The 22,748-nt window shown below is 40.0% G+C and overlaps 1 protein-coding gene across 5 annotated transcripts in view; it reads right to left on the bottom strand.

The window, feature by feature from the left end:
- Positions 1–258: 258 nt before the first annotated feature.
- The window catches only part of MGAT4C (MGAT4 family member C), a 322,866-nt gene continuing 300,376 nt past the window's right edge, over positions 259–22,748 (bottom strand). For all 5 annotated transcript variants that reach the window (XM_081878288.1, XM_081878291.1, XM_081878290.1 and 2 more), the window contains 3 exons: positions 8,296–8,448; positions 4,031–4,178; positions 259–1,844 (listed from right to left, as the gene is read on the bottom strand). In XM_081878288.1, the coding sequence (XP_081734414.1) occupies positions 688–1,844; positions 4,031–4,178; positions 8,296–8,448 (1,458 nt within the window). In that variant the 3' untranslated portion in view covers positions 259–687. The remainder of the gene's footprint in view (positions 1,845–4,030; positions 4,179–8,295; positions 8,449–22,748) is intronic.

Genomic DNA, 22,748 nt, shown 5'->3' with positions numbered 1-22,748 from the left:
TTTCAATGTAATGAATCATGGTAGGACCATATATGATGACTGAGATCAAGAATAGTTTACAGAACTTGAGGTGAACAGAATGAGCATTACAGATTTATAGCAGAGCATGTATTTTCATTTTAAATAAGTTGCAAAGGGTATCAACACTGTTTTCATACAGTTCTCACAGTAGAGATTACCACCTTCATTAACAGGAGTTCTGTCACCAAAACTTTCTTCAAAACAAAACAAACCACCAACCACTGTACAAACACAAACCACCATTACATTTTTAATTTATATGTGGATACGATGGAGTCAAATTCTTTTGACAATATACTGGCACAGGCCTACAAAACCTTTAAATAATGAAACAGCACTTGCTTTGTTTAGTACATCAGATTTTCCCCCAGAGGGGAGATGAAAACAGAGAAGTGGATTTGGAGCTTGAGAGATGAACAAGAACTTGTTTGCACTTCCTAAAAAAAAATTCAAACATTCCATCAAACTAGTAGTTGTATATTGCCTGACTGAACTAGTAAAAACTAGATTGCTTTTGTTTGTTTTATGATTTCCCAGATTGACAATGTCTTTAGTAAAAATCGGGTTGGGTGGAGTCATTTAGGGAGTGGCACCATTTTTGGGATTCAAGCGATGGGGCCAGCTTCCCTTATAAGGAAGGGGTAAACCTACTGTGGTACATTTGCCTTATTGACTTGGGCTCTGTGAAGTCCATATGCTAATGCTCCGAATGATCAACCATTCCTTTTGGCTTTTGGTAACAAGTATTCTCATACAGTTAATATCAAAAAGGACTTTGTGCTCCACATTTGTAATTTCAAAGTTTCCATTTTTAAACTCCCCTAGCCGCAAGAAAGTAGTACATTGCCTCCCTTTTTTGCCACCAACAATTTTTTCCCCAACTTCCAGAGCCCCATGATGCAAGATATCATTCTGTCGGTCTTCTGTCCCAGTGACAACTTTAATTCTGCTAATTTTAATAGGTTTTTCAAAGACGATCATATAGAAATCTCCAGTCGAGGGAGCTTTGCCCCAGAAGTACTCGTCGACGCTACTATATGCCTTGCTTGCCTCGTAGTTTTCAAATACATTCATGTTAGTGTGCAAGTTGGCAGGTGGGTTATCAGGAAGGTCAAATGAATCCTCTTCAAAGTCATCATCTTTCAATTTATTCTCAGCACCCTTGTAGGATGAATAATATCCCATATGCTGGAAGAGAGATGGTTTGAAACGTATCACATCCTTTTGAGCCAACAGCCCACGGAAATGTATCAGCAGCCAGTCACAAGGCATTTCCTGGTAGAACATCAGCAAGAAATGAGCCAGGCGAGGGAGATCATGGGAATGGTACAACTTCCCAATGTAACCCAACTTTGAAAATTCTAACGTCACCCAGTATGTTCCTTCTCGTGAGGTTATGACTTTCTTAACAACAGTCAAGAAGTTTTTTGCGCACCGAACATCATCTTCTAGCATCACGTAATAATCAGAAAGGTTAGCACAAAAGTTAAGCAGGAAAGCATAATCTACATTTTGCTTGGAACGAAATTTCACTCGGTCCTCTGGGTCATTATAATTTCTCTTAAGGCCATCCAATACAGGATAGTATTCTTCAGGCGTATGGATCACCATTAATCTCCCAGCAATTACATGATGGGCAAATTTCTGTGAAATATCCTGAACCATCCCATCACACCAGGATGAATCAAACTCTGCCAGGTGGACCACTACTGCAATTTCTTTCAGCTCTTCATAACTTGACTGCTCAAAGATGGACTTGATTGTCTCCAGCAAATAATTCCCCTTTTTCCTTTTGACAGAGGACAGTCCAATGGTAAGATACCCTGAAAAGGAGAAGCAAATAATAATAATAATAATAATAATAATAATAATAATAATAATAATAATAAAATAATAAAAATAATAAAAATTAAAAATAGAGACTACAAATATTGTCAGAACATGGGAACATAAAAAAGAGCCTACTGGATCAGGCCGATAGCCCATCTAGTCAGCATTCTGTTTTCAAAGTGGCCCACCAGCTGCCTGTGGGAAACCTACAAGCAGGCCCCAAGCACAACAGCACCTTCTCCTCTTATGGTTTCCAGCAGCTGCTATTCAGAATCATTACTTCCTCCAGCTGTGGAGACAGAGCATAGCCATCATGACTGGTCTCACCTTTTATCTCTACAAGATAAAAGCAGAGTTGCTGTTTTATTCAAAATAAGTTACCTGAATCACAAAGGCCATAGGAAATATATGACCAGCAGGCCTTTTGCCTTTCCCCCTTTTAGATAGCAGATCCCACCCCAATATCACATCTTAAATGGCTTTTGAAACTACCTAGTTTTGTGTGTCTGGTGGGTGGGTAGGAGAGATATTTTTTTACAAAGTAAAAGGTCTCCTGAATGCATATAATTGTGAAGATTTTTTTGATTGCTTTAAGGATAATATATATTGGCTAATCTTGATACCTTTTCTCCAGAAAGATGTATTGGGAGCACATAGAGGCTATTGCATTAAACATCAGTTGTTAACTGCAGGAAGTAGTGTCAGATGTGAACTAAAAAAGCCAGGAGGCATGTGTACAAAGATGCTGGCAGGAAAACAATATATTTACAATATTAATGCTATACACTCTGTTTGGGGAATGGGAATTTTAAAGTTATGGCTCACAAACTGTTTACAATTCCATCCATTAGGGAATAAATGGCAAATTAATGTCTCCCCTCCCCCTTTTGTACTTAAAAAGGAAATAAAGCAAGGACTCTGACCCAGTCATACTCATGCATTTAAAATTGTATTGGTGTCAGAGAGAGAATTAAGCTCTGCTGAAGTCTTCACTGTTTAACTCAATGCTCCTGAAATATCCTGAACCATAGATAGATTATGCTTAAAAAATAGATTTTGGATAACAACATGTTGGTGTCTTGAATTCAAACAAACATTCATCCAAAGCATGGAAATTGATCCATGTTCATTTTGTATGGGTATTCAAAGAATCAAAAAACAGGCATTTTCTGAAACAACATGTGAACGAGAACACAGCTATCCTTTGAAATTGTGCTGCTCTGAATTTTGCAATACAGTTCTCACACCATGTAGTGTGTACAAAAATGCAAATACAATGGTAAAGTGTGCATATAGATACATATATTAGTGACAATAATGTACAAAAACGAATCACATTAGGGAAAAATTGCTTTGCCAAAATGTGTATATTATGGAAAAATGCATATAAAATGTGCATAGTAAGAGAAATTCACATCAAAAAAATGTTGAATTAATTTCTCATGAGGTGTTTAAAAATAAATAAATCACAAACTGGTCTAGACATGTGGAGAACTGACCTAAAGGAAAAATGGGAAACTGAAATTGACATATTTGCTCATCACTAATGCCACCTAAGCATGGGACGCGGGTGGCGCTGTGGGTAAAACCTCAGCGCCTAGGACTTGCCGATCACATGGTCGGTTGTTCGAATCCCCGCGGCGGGTTGTTCTCCTGTCGTTCGGTCCCAGCGCCTGCCAACCTAGCAGTTCGAAAGCACCTTACCAGCGGGAAGGTAAACGGTGTTCCGTGTGCTGTGCTGGCTCACCAGATGCAGCTTGTCACGCTGGCCACGTGACCTGGAAGTGTCTGCGGACAGCGCTGGCTCCCGGTCTATAGAGTGAGATGGGCGCACAACCCTAGAGTCTGGCAAGACTGGCCTGTACGGGCAGGGGTACCTTTACCTTTACCTTTACTTTTTAATGCAACCTAAGTATCAATCCTATGCCCTTCCTAAAACTGTGCCACAACTTAGGGGGTTATGAAGGCCTCTTCCTTTTTGTGTTCATGCACTCTGCATATATGACATACACATTCTGCAGGAAAGTAAAGTTTATCAATTGAATACTGAGTTAAAGCTTCTTTCACCCAACTCTACTAAGCAGCAACATCCAACTTGCAGTTTTTTCTCTGCTTGCTGCAATTAGGTCAGATAAAAATCTTGCTTTACTTAATGAAATCGAAATGTTCAGATACTTACTTTTTCTTAGCAAAGGTGTGCCAGCCAGATAGCGGTAGGAAACATTTATTGATCCTGAGAAATTGGACAGATCTTTAAATGTGTGAACATATCGCTCTGAGTTTAATTGATGTGTGGCTGTTTCTCTGATTAACTGTTTGTCTCCATCCTAGCAGTTGGTAGAGAAACAGAAAAAAGCAAGACATTCACAATTCAGAAGCTAGTGTGAGGAATGGGAAGGGGTTTAGGGATGAAAACACATCCTTACACAGCAAATATATGTAAATTAGTCCCTATTAGCCTGGTTATAAGCATGTGCAGGTGGTTTCAGGTAGAATCAAGCGTTATCATTTGCATCAAAAACAGTATACATCCAACTTGATAGGGGATAGAGAAATATATTCAGATATGTGATTCTGAATCTGCACTGTCAATATGTGTATATATTACTTGCTAAACTGGAGGATTAATGTATAGGATGTGGATCAGGAACACAATGTCTGTGTTTGGATTATCATATATTGGTTTATTAAACTGAAATATCAATTTTTTTTGTTATTTCAGACACTTTATTCTTTTTTGGCAAACCATTTGGGAAGGCTTCTAATTAACTACATTTTCCCATTTCTTCCAAATTCAGAAGCAATGATTAACAGCTTCAGAGCAAGGTTCAGTCAACCTCAAAGCAGAGTTTAATATCCTGGCTTGTTGAAAAGTTGTTAACTATACTGTCCTCATTTGCAGGGGCGCCGACTTATAAAAAATATTGGGGGGGGGCGGGGGCCCATACCGACTTATAAAAAATATTGGGGGGGCCCAAGACCTCCAAACCGCTGCTGCTGGGGGAACGAAAGGGGCGAGCCCCGGGCTGCCCCGACCTTAAGTGAACCTGTGAGGACCCGCCCTTTGCGGCAGCCGATTGGCTGCCGCCGTGGGCGGTGAATATTAATGAGCTAGGGGGAATCCCCGCTTCTCGCGGGGCTGACGCCAGCCCCGCGATATTGTTGATAGGTCGAGAGCCCGCAACCCCACCCCCTCTCTAGATCGGGAGTGGCTTTGTTTTAACTCGTCAAACAAGGAAAATAAAAAATACCAACATAATTTTGTGATTTTACAAAGCATAATATAACTAATAATTTTCTTAAATTATTGGGGGGGCAGAGCCCCCCCAAACGAATTTTTGAGGGGGCTCGGGCCCCCTCAGGCCCCATGGAGTCGGCGCCTATGCTCATTTGGATGAAATAGGAAACATTGCTTAATTAGAGATTGGCTGGTCAGACTAAAACCAAGGAGGAATAAAGGGGCTGTGCTGAATACATAGTCAGAAGGTTAATTTGTATCTCTGATTATCAAGCTGAGATAGAAGATCATCCAAAAGTTAAGAAAATATAATTTATTTATATTTTTTGGGGGGGGAAATAGAATTAAATTCCATTGACAGTCAGATAGATAGACAGCTTGTTAAACATTGATGTTGTTTAACATGCCCGGGGAGATTAATAACTTTCCCATTTTTATTTGAATATAATGATATTATATATTAGAATTATTTTCCCATGGAACATGAGTTCTGCCCATGAAGTACAGATCCAAAATACTCCTTTGAAACAAGAACACAATGTGTTTCCAATAAAACAAATCCAGACTGTATGAAAGGTACTGCTGTACATTTCAGAACTACCTCCCGTGCAAGTGTCTTCTTCAAGACACCTCAAAGCCATGCTTCATCTATGTATATTGTAGCCATTTCTCTCAAGAGATGTGAAAACCGCTTTGCTGTAGCATCTCAAAGGAGGTTCTGCATTGAAATGTTGATTTTCCTTCTTTTTTCCATGGCAACCTCAATGCACATTTTAGGCAGTGTTGGTTAAGGCAGACTACTAGACACATGGAATGCATTCTGAATAAGGCATGGAAACTCAAAAACTCTATGTCTCTATTTGTTGTATAATACTATTGAAAAAGCTTCAAAAGTCCTCTTTTTTTTGGAGTGGACATTGCTGGTTTCAGATTTTACATTGACTTTGGCAGCAGTGTTGCCTCTGCCCACTGAGAACCAGCCCTGCCATTAGGAAGAGAGAAGTGACTGCATTAGCCAGCAGATTTTGGCTGTCATGAAATGGCAGCCAACATTGTTGTTGTTGCTACAGAGAGGGATATTCTGCCTCAGGTGCCAAAATAACCTAGCTGGCTTTGAATACTATGCTCCATGACTTGGGCACTATATGTTGTTATGTCGCAGGCAGGAACACGCCAACCCTGTGCCCATTGGCTTTTCTCTCCCCCTGGGAATGAATCCATACCACCTCCCAGAGGGAGAGGGCAAGGCATACAGAAAATACTTCTCTTCTACCTCATACTTTTTATTTACTTAGAGAGGGTAGGTGAAAAGGTAGCAACACCAAGGAGTTGGAGCAACAGAAGACTCGAGGTTGAGGGGTCATTCCTGGACAATGTGCCTTGGCAATGACGCAACTGTGCCAATCCCTGACACCATCCCACATATAATCTTCCCTGGCATCCTCATCTTACCATTTTCCCCTTGGATAAGTGAGCATCTTTATCACTGCTCCCACCACCTTGACATGAGTATTCAGAGGGCTAAGGATTTAACTGATCCATGGAATCTGTATAATTCTTTTTCTCATGAATTTGAATTTATGAGAAAGGAAGCTCTCAAAAATGTATGTAGCTTTCTCATTAGACTTTCCTATTATGAGGGACACATAAAATATATCAGATATTCCAGGAAGAAGAAGAACAACAAAAGTGACAGATGTAACATGAAACCATGGTCTGTTTAGCTAAACTGTGGTTTGTTTTAACATTTGAGCTTTGGTCTACTCACAAACTGTGGTTTGTTTGGCACTGACAATGCAGGATCTGCAACCATGGTCTGAAGCTAGTTTGCAAGTCATAGGTTGTACCATATATATATTAACAAAAACCACAAAGTGTCTCTAGATCATAGCTTGTCTGAAAGTTCAGATCATAATGTGTGAACTTAACTATGGTGAGTACAAAGCATTACTTTTCATTATGTCTAATCTCAGACACTGAATGAACCATAAAATCTCGGAAGAAATAGACAAACACAGCAGAGGCTCAGCTATGAGATGTGCCAAATTTGTTTTGAAAGATACAATGGAGGGAAAACACATTTTATTATAAAGAAGTCAAATAAAGCACAATACATCAGGCCATCTGGGAAGTTCACAAAAAGATCTAAAGACAAGCAAAACAGAAACAGCATAAACCGCAATAAATAAAAAATCCCAGATATGTATCTGTGGGATTTTGAAGCAATTAGCAAACTAAAGGAGGCATCAGCCAGACTGACAGAAAATATGGTATAAGCCACATCACATCTAATCACAAGTTAGGGGTTGTTAATAAATAAAATCCCGCCTACAATCTTAATGCAGATGGTGCCACAAAAAGAAGCCATATATCAAAAGCTGAGTAGAATACAAAAAATAAAAAGGACCAAATGTTGGGTTCTCTTACTTGGAAATGTCTTGCTGGCTGAAGCCTGAACAGCCATATACAAAAGTGAATCCTTTCTGTGGTGTTTTAATAGCAAGGAATTTTGTAATCAATTGGAAAAACAATTTATTTACTTTGCCCAGTTCTTCTAAGTTGGGAGAATCCTCCCTTCAAAGTCATCTTGGGTGGGCAAATGTGGAGGACAAACCACAGACCATCCATTTCATATTCTCTCTTTTTTGTGGGTTTCCAGAAGCAGCTGGCTGGTTGCCATTGGAAAGAGAATAGATGGACCTTTGGTCAGAGCCAACATGGCCGTTTGTTCTCCCCCCAATAAAAACACAGACACTTAGGAAGTGGCTGAAGGATTCTAAATGACTCCAGCTGAAGACAAACCAGAACTGTATGTTTGCAGCTTCAGCATCCAGTATCCTGAAACCTTCTACCCCTTTCTCCTGGCCAACATTGCTAGAGCTTTGGGTAGATTCCATCTTTTTCTGAACTCAAGATGTGCAGCATGGCTGATGTTTCAGTGCTTCACATTTGCTCAATAAATCATGCAGAAATGAAGAGAAGGCTCCAACAGGCAATGCTATCATTGCTTTCAGACTCATCTCTTCAGCAAATAAGTAATTGTTCACTCTGTCTCACAGCCCACAGACAGTTCAGCAATCCCTTTGGACAAGCTATCACACATTTTATGACTCACGGGAGAGGACAATGCCCTCCCTCACATACCTGTATTTGTTTTTGTTATCCAATAGTTTTAAAGGGTAGTTTGTTCCCTACACCAAACTTACCAAGACATAGCTATCTTCAATGTATAAGTTCATGAACAACAAGCAGATGACAAGGACTCCTAGGAAGGAAACTGCAGATCGCTTTCTCAAGCATCTCATTTTGTCCAGATAATTCAGTGTGAATCTCATATGGAGAAAGGCATAGGGCATCTCCTAAGGGAGAAAAACATAGGGAAATTAGGTTTTCTGTAAAGCTCTTGTGGGAAACAATTGGTAAGGTGAAATTTTAAAAACACTACAAAACTTTTGCTCCTCAGAATTTCTTACATCTCTTCGTGTCTTTATCAGCTGCTTCATGTCATATAAGAAATCATAAACTGAATTTCATAGCCTAATGTTTACAAACATGGAAAAGCTTGACATATGAAGTAATAATAATAATAATAATAATAATAATAATAATAATAATATCCAGTGTAAAGATATCACACCAATTTCTTACTGATCTCTCTCAAATATAGCTTGTGTCTAAAACACTATGCCATCGTTTTTTTAAAAATGGCTGACATCATACACATTACACAAGGTGGTTTTCAAGAAATGTGCACAATTTACTAGGTGTACAGAGCTTTTGGCCATCCAAGTGTTGTTGAAGTACCATTTGCATCACCACTGACTATTGGCCATGCTTGTTAGGGCTGATAGGAATTGAATGATATTGCTAAATATCATAAAAGAATGAATGAATTGGACAAGGCTTGGCCAAAAACACTTCAAAATGCCATAAACCATAGCAGCAGAACATGCAACGAGAAGCCTGTGAAAATAGATAGGTTTGTAAAACTTTCTTTAAAATCAGAAGCTAGCTGCATATTTTTTGGAAGGGAATACCACAGGATAGAAGCCACCACTGCGAAGGTCTTACCAGTGGAGGTAACAAAACTGCACACACATTCTTTTCTTGCTCCCTCTGTGAAAGGAAGAACACACAAGGCACAGACATTCCATTTCTGCCTCAGAGTAATAATAACAAAACACTACCAACATTTATGTGACTCCAATCTGAAATTGTTTACGCATCTCTACAAAATTTAGTCAAATTGTATGGGCCTGAACCTAGACTGTAGTGTTGGGAATTGATCAGTGAATGTTTGAAAGCAGTTAGTTAAGAAAACATTAAGAATGCAAACAAGGCATGGCAAGTACAAATGGCAAGCAACTGAAGCAGAAGTTTTGCCTTAAGGATGTTTATAGCTGGTGACAAAAATGCTAGTTGTTTTCTGCTTTTAAAATTCAGCTTTCATTGAACTCTCTCACATGGTTCTACCAGAAATAGGTCACGTTACCCTGCAGCATAGCAGGGTGAATCCCATAACAAGTTTGAAATTCCATGCGAGAGACCTGAATCTGTTCAGGGTGCTTCCAGATGAGAGATGAAAATTGCAAATGCTTCACTGAGATATCACAGGTGAGTCTTAAAACTGTATTTGGATTTCCCCTGAAAAGGGTAAATCTGAATAAAATTGGGGGAGGGGAATAGGAAACGGCATTCTGATGACAACAATGTTGTGTGGACACTGCAAAAAAGAACCTTGTACACATGAAGAAGAACACCGACCCAGAATTATCACCTATCCAGAGGCCTCATTTATATGTTCATATATAAGTCTTTATCAAGACCTACACAAAGCAGCCTTCAGAAATCTACAGATATTTACAGTGGTACCTCGGGTTAAGTACTTAATTCGTTCCGGAGGCCTGATCTTAACCTGAAACTGTTCTTAACCTGAAGCACCACTTTAGCTAATGGGGCCTCCCATTGCTGCCACGCCACCAGAACATGATTTCTGTTCTCATCCTGAAGCAAAGTTCTTAACCTGAAGCACTATTTTTGGGTTAGCGGAGTCTGTAACCTGAAGCGTATGTAACCTGAAGCGTATGTAACCCGAGGTACCACTGTATCGGGAGGTGGGAATGCAGCAAAAGATTTGTTTGGAAGAGCTACATCTGAAAAAAAAAAATATCAAATACAACTGGAAAGTTCAGGGCTTAAATAAATAAATAAATAAATAAATAAAATGCTGGAGCCATACCAAGGATGTATTGAAACAGCAATGTCATAGGTGTGGCGCAGCATAATGTTGCATGTGTCAAAAAACTTATTTGTACTTTTATAATCACTAGATGGCAGCATGGATGCATATTATCTTCTTTCCTAGCTCTGTTTGCCCTACTGCTTTTTTCATTAGGTTATCTAAATGCATCACCTGTTTTTCTTTTTAGCACACTTAGAGCCAAATCTAACTTAACACTTTCCCTACATGGAGGAATCCATATGAAAAGTTTATATCAGAATCACAAACCCACATGGATTTTTTTCTTTTTATTTGCTGTTGTTGAGGAAGAAAACCTGAAAGAATAAGATGAAAACTGTCTGTTTCTGCTCCTAAAGGCATGCGTCCCATATCAAGTAATGAGATGACTATGTATTAAACAGAAAAGTGAAAAATGGGATAATTAACATTTCCTTTGAATTTTCTGGGGTTTTTTTATTTAAAAAAATCACAAATTGCAACCAGGCAGAAAGCACAGGCAAAGAAAAGAAAAAGCCTCAGAGTAGAGGAAGGGTGTGTGGGTTGAGAAAAATGGAAATGTTAATTTGCTCCCGCACTTGGGAATAAAGGGACAAAGACAATGAGAATGAGTTAAACTAAGGAACACAAGTTAATTAATTAATTTGGGCTGCAATGCTAAAGCTGTCCAAAGATGAAGAACAATTTGATGTGGCCTAAGTGCATGTCTGGAAACATAATTTTGCTGTTAAGTTCACGCCAAAAGACAAATAAGCACAAGGCAACCCCAGCCAGTTTCAAAATAACATGCACAATTAGAATGTCTCCTGGTGTTCTTGGCTTGGCCTTCTATTTTAAAAAGACTTGGCTGGTAAAGAGTTAGAGCTGGAAAACATAAACTCTACATGGCACTGACATGCACTATTTCCCCTCCTCCATATGTGTTGCTCTGGATTGTATATCTTTACAATTTATGGCTCAGTTGTTGCTCTGCCTTGCTGACACACTGGTGGTATTTAGGGGTTGACCATGTCAAAGCCCCATCCTCATCACTCCAGTAAGAGAGCAACTTTTCTGCTGGTTCTTCAGTACTTCACCACTACTCAGCCACACTAGCACATCAGCAGTCTGCATTCCTTCAAAGCTCCTACATTAACAGTCCCATTTCGTCACATATTTAGGATCATTAGCGTAGCTCTCTGTCATTTTATCCAGAATTAAAGGAAATGTGGCTATTCAAGGGAAATGCAGAGGCGGGTTTTTTTTGGGGGGTGGGGGTTCCCCAATGGAAACAGGGCCCGAGTTTTCAATCTCTTCCTACTTCCTACTTCCTACCACATTAAACACAGTGGCATTCAAAGATGGGTCTGTCCATGATGTTGTCATGGAAACATTGCTTTCTTGCGGTGCCATGTGTGAGGTGTGTTTGTTTTTTATCCATGGAGAGCAGACCTGAAGGGAGTCCTTGTTGGACGCAGTCAGACCCACCCATTAGGAGGGAGCCCAACACAGGCCTGCCAACCCTTGACCCAATTGTGCAGGCAGGCTAAATTCAAGATATCCAATTGGAGCAAATGGGCTGTGGCATCTTCCTATGGCAGGGATTCCTGTCTGCTGTGGCTGCTGTGGCTGTGGGCTGGCCTTGTCCCTCAAAGCTGCTCTTAGTGGTAATATGCCATGCGCCACATGCAGCTGTTGGTGGGGCTGAATCCAACAGTGGGCAGGGTGAAATCAGGGATGCAGTGTGGGGGCTTCCATAGGGGCCATGGTCCTGGGCATGAATTTTTGAAGGGGTGTGAAGCAGGCAGCCCCACACAGTGCCCCCAACATTGTCCAGCATTCATTTCCCAGGCATTGGAGGAACCAACGCTCAGAAAGAGAGACACCAGGATCGGCCATGCTGGGAGTGCAGGCATGGGGGGGCGGGGTGGATCACCCCCCCCCCAAGTACAGTGTCAGCTGGCCGGTCTCCCGCCTGCACCACAAGAGCAGCAGCAGTGCTAGGAGCAGCAGGATCCAAGACAGTGGCTCTGTGGACAGCAGCAGTGCTGCTGCTATAGAGCCAGTCACACAGCTCCATCATGCTGGTCCTACAGTGCTTGACACATCTCTTAGAGCAGGGGTCAGCAACCTTTTTCAGCTGGGGGCCGTTCCACCATCCCTCAGACCATGTGGTGGGCCAGACTATCTATCTATCTATCTATCTATCTATCTATCTATCTATCTATCTATCTATCATCTATCTATCTATTTATCTATCTATCATCTATCATCTATCATCTATCTATCATCTATCTATCTATCTATCTATCTATCATCTATCTATCATCATCTATCTATCTATCTATCTATCTCTAATCTATCTATCTATCATCTATCTATCATCTATCTATCTATCTATCTATCTATCTATCTATCTATCTATCTATCTATCTATCTATCTACCTATCTATATCATCTATCTATCTATCATCTATCTATCTATCTATCTATCTATCTATCTATCTATCTATCTATCTATCTATCATCTATCATCTATCATCTATCTATCATCTATCTATCTATCTATCTATCTATCTATCTATCTATCTATCTATCTATCATCTATCTATCTATCTATCTATCTATCTATCTATCTATCTATCTCTAATCTATCTATCTATCTATCTATCTATCTATCTATCTATCTATCATCTATCTATCTATCATCTATCTATCTATCATCTTCTATCTTTTTGGGGGCGTGAATGAATAAATTCCTATGCCCCACAAATAACCCAGAGATGCTTTTTAAATAAAATCACACATTCTACTCATGTAAAAACACCAGGCAGACCCCACAAATAACCCAGAGGTGCATTTTCAATAAAAGGACACATTCTACTCATGTAAAAACATGCTGATTCCCAGACCGTCTGCGGGCCAGATTGAGAAGGCGATTGAGCCGCATCTGGCCCACGGGCCTTAGGTTGCCTACCCCTGTCTTAGAGGCACTATCAGGAGGCAGCCCAACGCAGCCCAGTCTAGTGCCCACATCCACTGCTTTGCCTCCTCTCCTCTCAGTGGCCTTGTGCTTCTGGATTCTAGTTGGAGGAGAGCATCGCTCTTGATTTTTGAGGGGGCACCGGAATAGGGGTGCCTGCAGTCAGCAGTGAGGGCTGGAATGCTGTGGCTGGCTCCTTCACTCTCTGCCCCCTGGCCCCCAGTGTGTGTTCCCCCTCTGTTCAGAGGAAACAGTTACTTGGTGGGGGGGGGGAGAATCAAAGACATTGCTTTCCCTATCCCTTCCTGCTTCTGTCATTTCCCCCGCATCCACCGCATTCTAATTCCTATGTTAATCACATGGGCTACCCCAGCCAACCAATGATCAAATAGCGAATGAGATGGTGTTACAATGCTACACATCCATTCATCTTGGCCATATGGCGATGTCAGTGAAGCCAAACAAAGTCCATTGAGAGTAAGAGCACTAGTAGCTGAAGCCATCAATCTCATCCATGATTTCAGTCAAGTGGGTATCACACCGTAACTGAAGGCCATCACAAAGCTATGTAGTCAATTGTATTTGCCTGCATAACAACACCCCTGAAGACAAACAAAGCCAACTGAGAAAGCAACTGAGAAGAAGCTGGAACAATGCTGCAAACACTGTCACAGACACTGTGGGAAATTGTCAGAAGGGTGTGGGGTTTTTGATGCAGCTCAACGTTTGTACAAAATAAAATAATTAGTTTTGTCTTAGCCCTGCTTAATTGCCAGCATCAAAAATCCTAGCACTGCAGTCCTAAGCATACTAATTTGGAAGTAACATTTTGCATTGATGGAAATTGCTCTGAGGTAAACACGGTTAGGATTGGGCTGTAAAACAAATATCGAGCACCATTTAGCTTTAATAAATGCTTATCAAAAGCAAGTGATGTGTTCCACCTATGAAATCATTCAGAGACTGTTGCAAGACTTGTGAACTTGCTTACAGTACTTTGCAAATGCTTCTTCCTGAAATAGTATCAACCTATTGCACTTGTCAGCAGCTATGGTTGCCTTCCTTTGTGCTTGGCCAATTTATGTTTCTTCTTTTGCTCTTAAAAGACTGCACACGATGCCCTCAGGGTTATGTACTATCTCACCTTCACCAGCTGACAACTCCAGACAGTGGGAGGATGCTTAAAAATATCTACCTGAACAACACAATCCTTTACAAGGATAATAGGAAATGTATGTGAAGGTGTTCAATATTGTGCCATAGTTTTCCCATAATACATGCATTTACAAATATAGGACCTAATTTTTCAGCTATTGTTGGCATTGAACTGGAAATCAAGACGAATTAAACTGTGGTCCATGGTCACATGTAGACTTCCAGTAAAATTACTCTTTGTCCTATGGAGAAAGCTTGATAATATTTATCAGCAAGGAGCAGAACATTTTTTACCAATATACAACAGACTGGAAAATGTCATCAAGTGGCTAAGAAGAAACATATTGTGGGAATAATGCCAGAAAATGTAGGGATGAGTGGATTATTTCTGCCCCCAAATAGAAACAGCACCAGGAGTTTCTTCTGTTAATGGTAGAAGCATTAAAAAGTGGGCTCAGGACAGACACCTTCCTAAAGTCCACATTCTCATTTATTTCAAAATTCTCTACCCATTTTGAAATGTAATCTTTATCTGCAGACACCACTACACTTTGTCACTCTTTTAATTGCCTTTGCACACATCTTTCATCTGACATTTTAATTGATTTGCCTTTCATTGATTGTCATGTCCATATGTCATCTTCTATTCCATCCTTATTTTAAGGGCACGGAGCATTTATAAAATCACCCCTAAGGAATGAGTCATGCCAAAAATGAATGATCACAACACCTGTCAACACTTCCCATAAATTAGCTTTAAAATTGCTCTACAACCTTTTCAAGAGCTAGCACTCAAATCCTGTGCTGGATGGGACTGCCACTTAACCCAGTTTCCCCATTACTGCAGACTATAGTTCCAGGCGTGGAACTCTCCTTCAAAGAAAGAACAAAAATGTAGGATCCCAAACTCTGAGTGCATGCCACAAGGTGAGGTAACTGCTGTCGGTGGCAGAATCCACATGGGCAGCAGATCGAGCCTCCAGTAAATGTTTCACCTGCTGATTCTGCAGCTGTCAGATGAGCCTACTTACTCCTTGCCATGCGCCTCATGCCACTTCTACAGCAGACTTGTAGAGGTAACGCTCCGCTTTGCAAAGGCAAACCTTGCACCAGACATGCAACAGTGTGTCAAGGAGCATTACGCCTGCTTTCCCTGACCTTTTGCCTTCTTGGCTAGAAAACAGAGTCCCCCCCCCTGACCTTTTGTCCCCTTACAATTTGTTTGTTAGACATATCACTTAGCTGGAGCATGACGGGGGGACACAGAAGTAATCAAGTATTGGGGGAACATTTGAGGGAAGCAACTACTGACTCGTGTATTTGCTAATGCTGGAAATGTGCGTAGATGGAAATACGTTAAGCTCAGAGCGATTTCACTACAGTTTCCAATTGTTGACTTCTGCAAATAAAAGGAGCCTCTGCAGAGCTAGCCGGCAGCTTGCTTGGAGCACGCTTGCCAGCATGCTTCTGCACAGCTCACCTGCATTCAACCTCCTGTCCTCTCCATTATTCCTACACAGCCTCTTGGTGAATAGGAGGTGCTACTGGTCTCTTCCCACGCTTGTTCCTGATGTAGATCGTCATTCACACCTTCTTCCTGGGGGAGGGGAGGGCGGAAAACACCTTTCTTTTTTGTTCACCACATGTGCCATAATATTGGGCCAGCCCTGATCATTGTAGCTGTAGTGATTCATTCTAGCAGCTTCACATATTTATTTCTCTATAGTAAAGCTAAATTAAGCTGACATTTGGGGCAATGAAATCCATTTTACACTTATGCACTCCCTGCCCTTGCAGAAACCAAGCCAATCCTATTGTACTCCATCTGATTGCACAAGAGTTGATCCAGTGTCATCTGTTCAACCAATATACTTAATAGTTATCAGTTTAATGAGTCCAGGGTAGAACCTATTATTTTTAAACAGATGCCACCAAGATAAATTTGGTATGCATTACATCCATACAGAATTGAATATATTCCACATTAAACAAGTGTGCAAGAGAGTCAGCACTTTGAAAGCGATTTATATTCTATTATGTTGCTTTGAGTCCATGGAAACTCACTGCCAATTGGTTTTTCTTTGGAGAATAAACTAATTTTTAAATCTATGTATTAACCTAGAGCCAATTCCATGTGCATCATTTTCTAACCACCCCTCCCCTTTTCTTTTTGGAATGAATTCCTTTATTGATTAGGAAGGTTCTGTCGGGGTGTTCAATAAAAGGTCTTAATGAAAAACTTATTTTAGAAAAAGATTAATAATATAGCCAGTGGAAACCAATTTCTTCATGTTTAATCCCCTAATCTATTTTACATTATTTCCCAAGAGAGCCCTGTACTTCATGGATACATGGTGCAAAAAATCAATTGTGCTGGAAAAAGCACATGGAACATAGTTAGATCTTTCAAAACCCACCAAGTTTCTACAAAAAAGTATTTCTAAAATACTTTCACAAACTTTGAACCAAGGGCCATTTGGGTGCTACATAACTGTGGTGCTTTTTCATGTTGTTGCATGAAGGACATTTCCTCCCACACTCTCCCAGTGTGCTTTCTGGGGATTTCTCTGCATAGAAGGGAGTTGGAAAACCCTGGAGCATTCATGTGTATTTAGATGGATCAAGGGCTACAAAAACAAGCTGGCCTGAGACAGCTCTTACACGTGTGTCTTCAGAGTGTTCTGGAACTGCCATCAGTTGCACAATTGGACAATGTGTGATTGGCAGCAGCCCATTTTGGCAGCACAGCATTCCCACAATTCTCAGCTCTAACATGGAGGTGCCAGTCAAGTTCTCACCAGATCTGAGACATGATTTCCAATGCATATGTCAAAATTTGCTTACTTGTTGAGGGAAAGCATATTAATGAGTAGCTTGGCATTTGCAAACAAAAACAAAAAGTCATTCTCTACTTTTCATCCCTTTAGATGCAAATCACAGCAGAGTCGCACAGCAATCTCCACTGCCCGACTTGTAAGTAGGCAGGGAACTGCACTCCCTGTGCTGGCCTACAGAAATGCTCTAAAAGGCAATCAATTTCAAAGGTTTGCATTGGTTTTTCTTTGACAATAGGAGGCTGTTATACTGGAGAATACTTGCTTTAGTTTTATGGGTGAAGGGCCAAAGACAGAAGGGGTGTGGCAGCAGGGGAACAGCAGGGCTGGAAAGGGGAGGGGCAGAAAAGGGAATCTGTGGTGGGTAGAGGGAGGGGGGGTGCTCAATGTGTGACACAAAAGGCACTTACTGATACTCTATTGCCCACAACCACCTGAAACTCTGATCTACGATCTCATCTATTGGATTCTACTCTCCCAGACTACTGCAAAGTCATGGCAGCTAGAGGGTTCAGGAAGTAAAAAAATAGAATAAAAAGAATTAATAAGTCTCCAAATATAAAATGTTGCTTTCATTAGCAGGCTGCAGTCTTGGCTCACTGACCTGCATTCAATAATGATTTCATTTTATTTTGCAGATTATGAAAGCAAAGGACTCTAAATGCATTCCATAGCTTGCCAAATGTAAACTCAACTAATATATCATCACTGTCTTCAAAGACAACAAGTCTCAGAATAATATGAAAAGTGAAGGAGAAGCTGATCCCTGTTTACAGGTTTCCCATTGTAATTTCATATGATACAAAAAAAATGGAAAGGCAGGAGGAAAGACAAGTGTCATTAGGTCTATTTTAACAAGACTACATTACTATGTCCCATTACAGTGAGATGTTTTACATTCACACAGTGACGCTAATTGCTATACTTTAAGGTTTCAACCTGTTGTAGTGGATGTTCCATTTGTGTCATGGGTGATGTTATGTGCTTGCATTCATATCTATTCGCAAACTTGAGCTAACTTGAACTGAATCATTAACATATCCTTTGGGAAAGAAAACCAGAGATTTTTGTATCATGCACTAGATTATCAGCTTTCCCCAAGCTGCTACCCTCCAGATGTTTTAGGATGGAACTCATTTTATCTTTGACCACCATCTAGGAATGATGAGAATTGTAGTCCTAAACACCAACTTTTTAAAAAAGGAATCTACACTGTGTGTATGTGATTAATTTAGTACCGTGTTGTGCTGAAATCTGTCCACCAATTTCTATCATGTTGTCATCTTCTGTGAAAGAAGTTTCCATGTTTCTGTCTCATCCATAGAATACTTTATAATTTCTCAAGAATTTCAGTGAGTGCAGGGTTTTGTTTCTTGTTTTGCTTACCTTGTCATTGTGAGGTGGTTAAGTATGGTGTATGAGTTTTTTGTCCCAGTAAACATTTCTCTAGCACTCTGCAGCTTTCCTGGCTACCTAAGCTTCCTGATCTGAAAAAGTCCCATAGGAGGAGTTAGGTCATGATATTTCCCCCTGAGGTTTGACTGAAATGCAAGCACTCAGGAAGATTTCAAAGAGCAGACCAATGGTAAGTCAATCTGAAAATTTAAAGGACACTCACAGACACCCCTCAAGCACCTCAGAGTTGAGGCAAGCACAACAAAACCCTGCTCTCCACCTATGTGAATTTTACCAAAGTTTTCTCTTCTCTTTGGTAATTTTCAAATGCAATTATTTTTCCACACAAATTGATAGAGAATGGTTAAAATAAATGCTGGAGAATCTTTTAGCACAGCAGCATCAGTTTAATAATTATATTAAGCAGCGTTATTTTTGTAGAAAAAGAGATGTCAGAACCTCCCTTGTTCTCTTATAATGGAAATGGTGTCTTCCTGAGAGCTGCTAGAACTGAGTTCTGGCTGAAAAACAGCCCTGGTATTAAATGTCAGGCAGTGTGTTGTTTTAAAAAATAAACAGAAAAATAAATAAACCCAACTGCATACCTATGAATCTTGCTGTGAGCCTACCACGCCCAACACAAGGACTGAATTGTAATTGTCCTCTAGTGAAATGGCATCCCTGTGCTTATAATTGGAAATACTGTTCTCTCATACACAAACACCAAATCTGATTTGTCTCACATTATACCCAAGCCCGACAATATATTTCAGTGTCAGAGTACCATTAGAAAGATCCATAATTTATCCATGAAAAACTTTTGTTTTTGCTTTAAACAGATTAATTATACATTGAGATAAAGTCTTTCATGTATAACTAAGAAATCTCACTCTTATCTAATGCTGTTTTAAATCCAAAGTATCATTTCTTAGACACCCTTCACTGCACAGGGCTTTCCATATATATACCATCAGTTCTTAAGCTCTGTGGGGATCAATGAAAACCATGTTCGAGATGTTTTAATTTGTACACAGCAGAACAGATTGGGATTTCATTTGCGGCAGTGTAATTGAGATAATACCCTTTTCCAATAAGGCGGAATATTAGATTTTCATCCGTGTGCCTCCATTTGGAAGGTGGCAAAGGAACCGTTTTCAAATAGGCATAGTTGCTGAGGAACATCCCTGTCCCTGAGCTTATTCACCCAATGCATAAACCTCAAGGAGAAGGTATGCCAGCAGTTATGTCAGCACATTGCAAATAATGGGACTAAACTGGAATTGTGCCCATATCCTAGGCAAATGTTCTACTGTTAGAGGAGAGAGATGAGGCAAGCATCAATACAAAACTGAATATATTGGAACAGCAGCTGCTGTCTTTCAGATGGCAGCAAGAATGAATCTAGGTGGGTTAAGAACATGAAATGAGCCATGTTTCTCATTCACATATGTTTCATTAGGTTTCATTTGTAATAAGCATAGTCACACAGCAAGCTGTTCTGTATTGTGATCAGACCACTGGTCCTTCTAATTCAGTACTGTAGACACTCACTGGTAGCAGTTCTCAAGAGTTTGAGCTTGGGAACTCCAAGGTGCAAAATATTTGCTCTAGCCTTGAGTTATGAACCTTTCAAAGTGAAAAGGTGGATGGTTGTTTACATACACCCATGGTTGTTTTTCTGAGGAAAGATATTACAAGAGATTATTCTTTCAGGGCTTGTTCTTGCTGAAATCTTACATTGTAGCTTCACATAAAATCCATAGTAATAAATTATATTCCATTCCATACATATCAAAGAAGATGTGATACACATAAATATTTGTTCTTATCCACTGGAATGATAAGGTGCTATCTAACCCTTGGGCAAGTTTGCACTAAAGTCTTGAAATTCTACCTCCATTTTCAATCAAACTGAATAAATCATAAATCAAAGCTTATACATGAAGGTTAATTCGCGCTCTTTCAGATGGAGTTTTTCTGAGTCTGAACAAACATCACTGTCAGCAGGAGCAGCAATGCAAAAAAGAATGGCAAAGACTATTCAGAAAAAAGATGTCCAAAATTAGCAGACAAATCCTGTAGTCTACAAAGTAAATGAAGGACTTGGCTTAAAAAATAATAATGAATATATTGCAGATGGATCATAGATAATTTTTGTCTTCATATGCCTAGTGTCATTTTGTTACACATTTCATCGAAATAATTACTTACTAATGAATTAAAATGCACCTTCTGCCTATTTTGCTATGGGATCCATCTCTGCAGCTAGCCTTGAAGGCAACAACATAAATGGCTCTATTAAGAGAGTAAATGTGATATAAGTTTGTGAAGGCAGCAAATGCAAGTGATCCAATTAGAACAAGTTGCAAACTTTAAGGACTACAATTTCTTTCCTTGCATGATGTAAGGAAAATGAGATGATGCTGATGCTGATGATACCCCACCTTTCCTTAAAGGAGCTCAAGGTGACATCCCATGGTGATCCTCCTCCTCTTTGCCATGAGGTATGTGAAGCTGAGAGACTGTGACTGACCCAAGGTGGTCTAGTAAGCTTCATGGCTGTGTGGGGATTTGAATCCCGGTCTCCCAAGTCCTAGTCCAACCACTGCACCTGACTTACAATTGTTCTGATGTTGGGTAACTTGCAAGAACAAAAAACAAACATATTGCCATAGCCATGGAAATCAGGACCATCAACAGTAAATGTGTGGCATTTGTTTGAGCAATAAATTCAAGACGGACTGTTATGCAGGTATACATGAGGATAGAACGGCACCTCCAAATTCAAAAAGAAAGGAGGGGAGAACTCAAGTAACATACAGCCTGAAAGTAGTGAATGGTGATGTAGGAACCAGAGCTCCAGCTTTGGTTTTATAACTACTTGTTCAAGACAACAACTGGAATGAATATACCCAATAACATTTGCCATTTGCGATTTGTTTCTTGTTCTCAAATGTTTGAGCTGGAGCAGGTGCAATCCAGTTTCTATAGCTTTGGTGTGTTCATTGGGTAAGCATGCTTCTTTTGACCCCCCCCCCCAAATTCTGGTTTTTCATCTGATTTTTCTCCTGTGGGTGTTTTAGACAGAAAGAGCATCTTGACTTTCAGTGCCTAAGTGCTGATCAAAAGGAAGGGGGGGAAAGCCAAACCCATGCACTCTGCAGGTGTTCCTTCTTGCTCTTGTCTACCGATCAGTTTTAGTGACTTGGATGTGCAGAACTGCCAATATTAAATGTAAAAGATATCACACCATGAGTACCATTAGCTTCCCAAGTTATATAGGGTGCAATTATTGATTTCTAAGACTTATTTTTAGTCTTTTATCATGGGGTAAGGCACCTGCAGGAAAAGCTTGTCATTTTTATGAAGCTGCTCAGTGATTAGGTACTCCCTATTTACTGATGATTCTTTAGTAAAACAGCATCTACAATGGCAGACAAGGTGTTCCAAAATATTTCCATTGCAGTAAGAAATCCACCCCAAGGGCCTTTGTATCTGCTAGCATTTCCAGTTGCATAACCTGTTAATACTCGTGTGTGTTATCCACATGTGCCCAGATTTATTTTAATCATGTTAATACATCACTGTGAACTGCTACTTTACAAACTAGGTAATTTGTTGCCTGAAGGCCTATATGCTGAAAACTTCATGTTTCAATAAGCAACACAGTTATTTCTCATTTGGAATGTCTAGAGGAGAGTGAGAGAGATAGTTAGAAGGATGTGTTACCTACAATGAGCCTCCCATGAATATTTCAAGTGATGTGATATTCATACTCATCTAGTGAATCAACCTCGTTATGGTCTTTGCAAATTCACAGAAAGGCACATAATTGATCTGTAGTCCATTGCATAGCTTAACCCAATTATTTCACAAGGCGGGGGAATCTACCTTCAGTTATTCACAAAACTCTGACTTTCCCTTTGCTGGTGATAAACTGGATTATGAATTCTTTTAAATTTTAATTGTGGGGACAGTGAACAGTGAGTGAATGGATAAATGGGGTATGGATGGGATGAATAGGCTATCTTCTCTACCACTGACTACGCAGATTGCAGAGGATGAGTAAAAGAG

This window comes from Podarcis erhardii (genome assembly GCF_964252035.2).
Source record: "Podarcis erhardii genome assembly, chromosome: 10".
Taxonomy (NCBI): domain Eukaryota; kingdom Metazoa; phylum Chordata; class Lepidosauria; order Squamata; family Lacertidae; genus Podarcis; species Podarcis erhardii.
The sequence above is the reverse complement of the archived record's forward strand: the minus strand, read 5'-3'. Positions and strand labels throughout refer to the sequence as shown.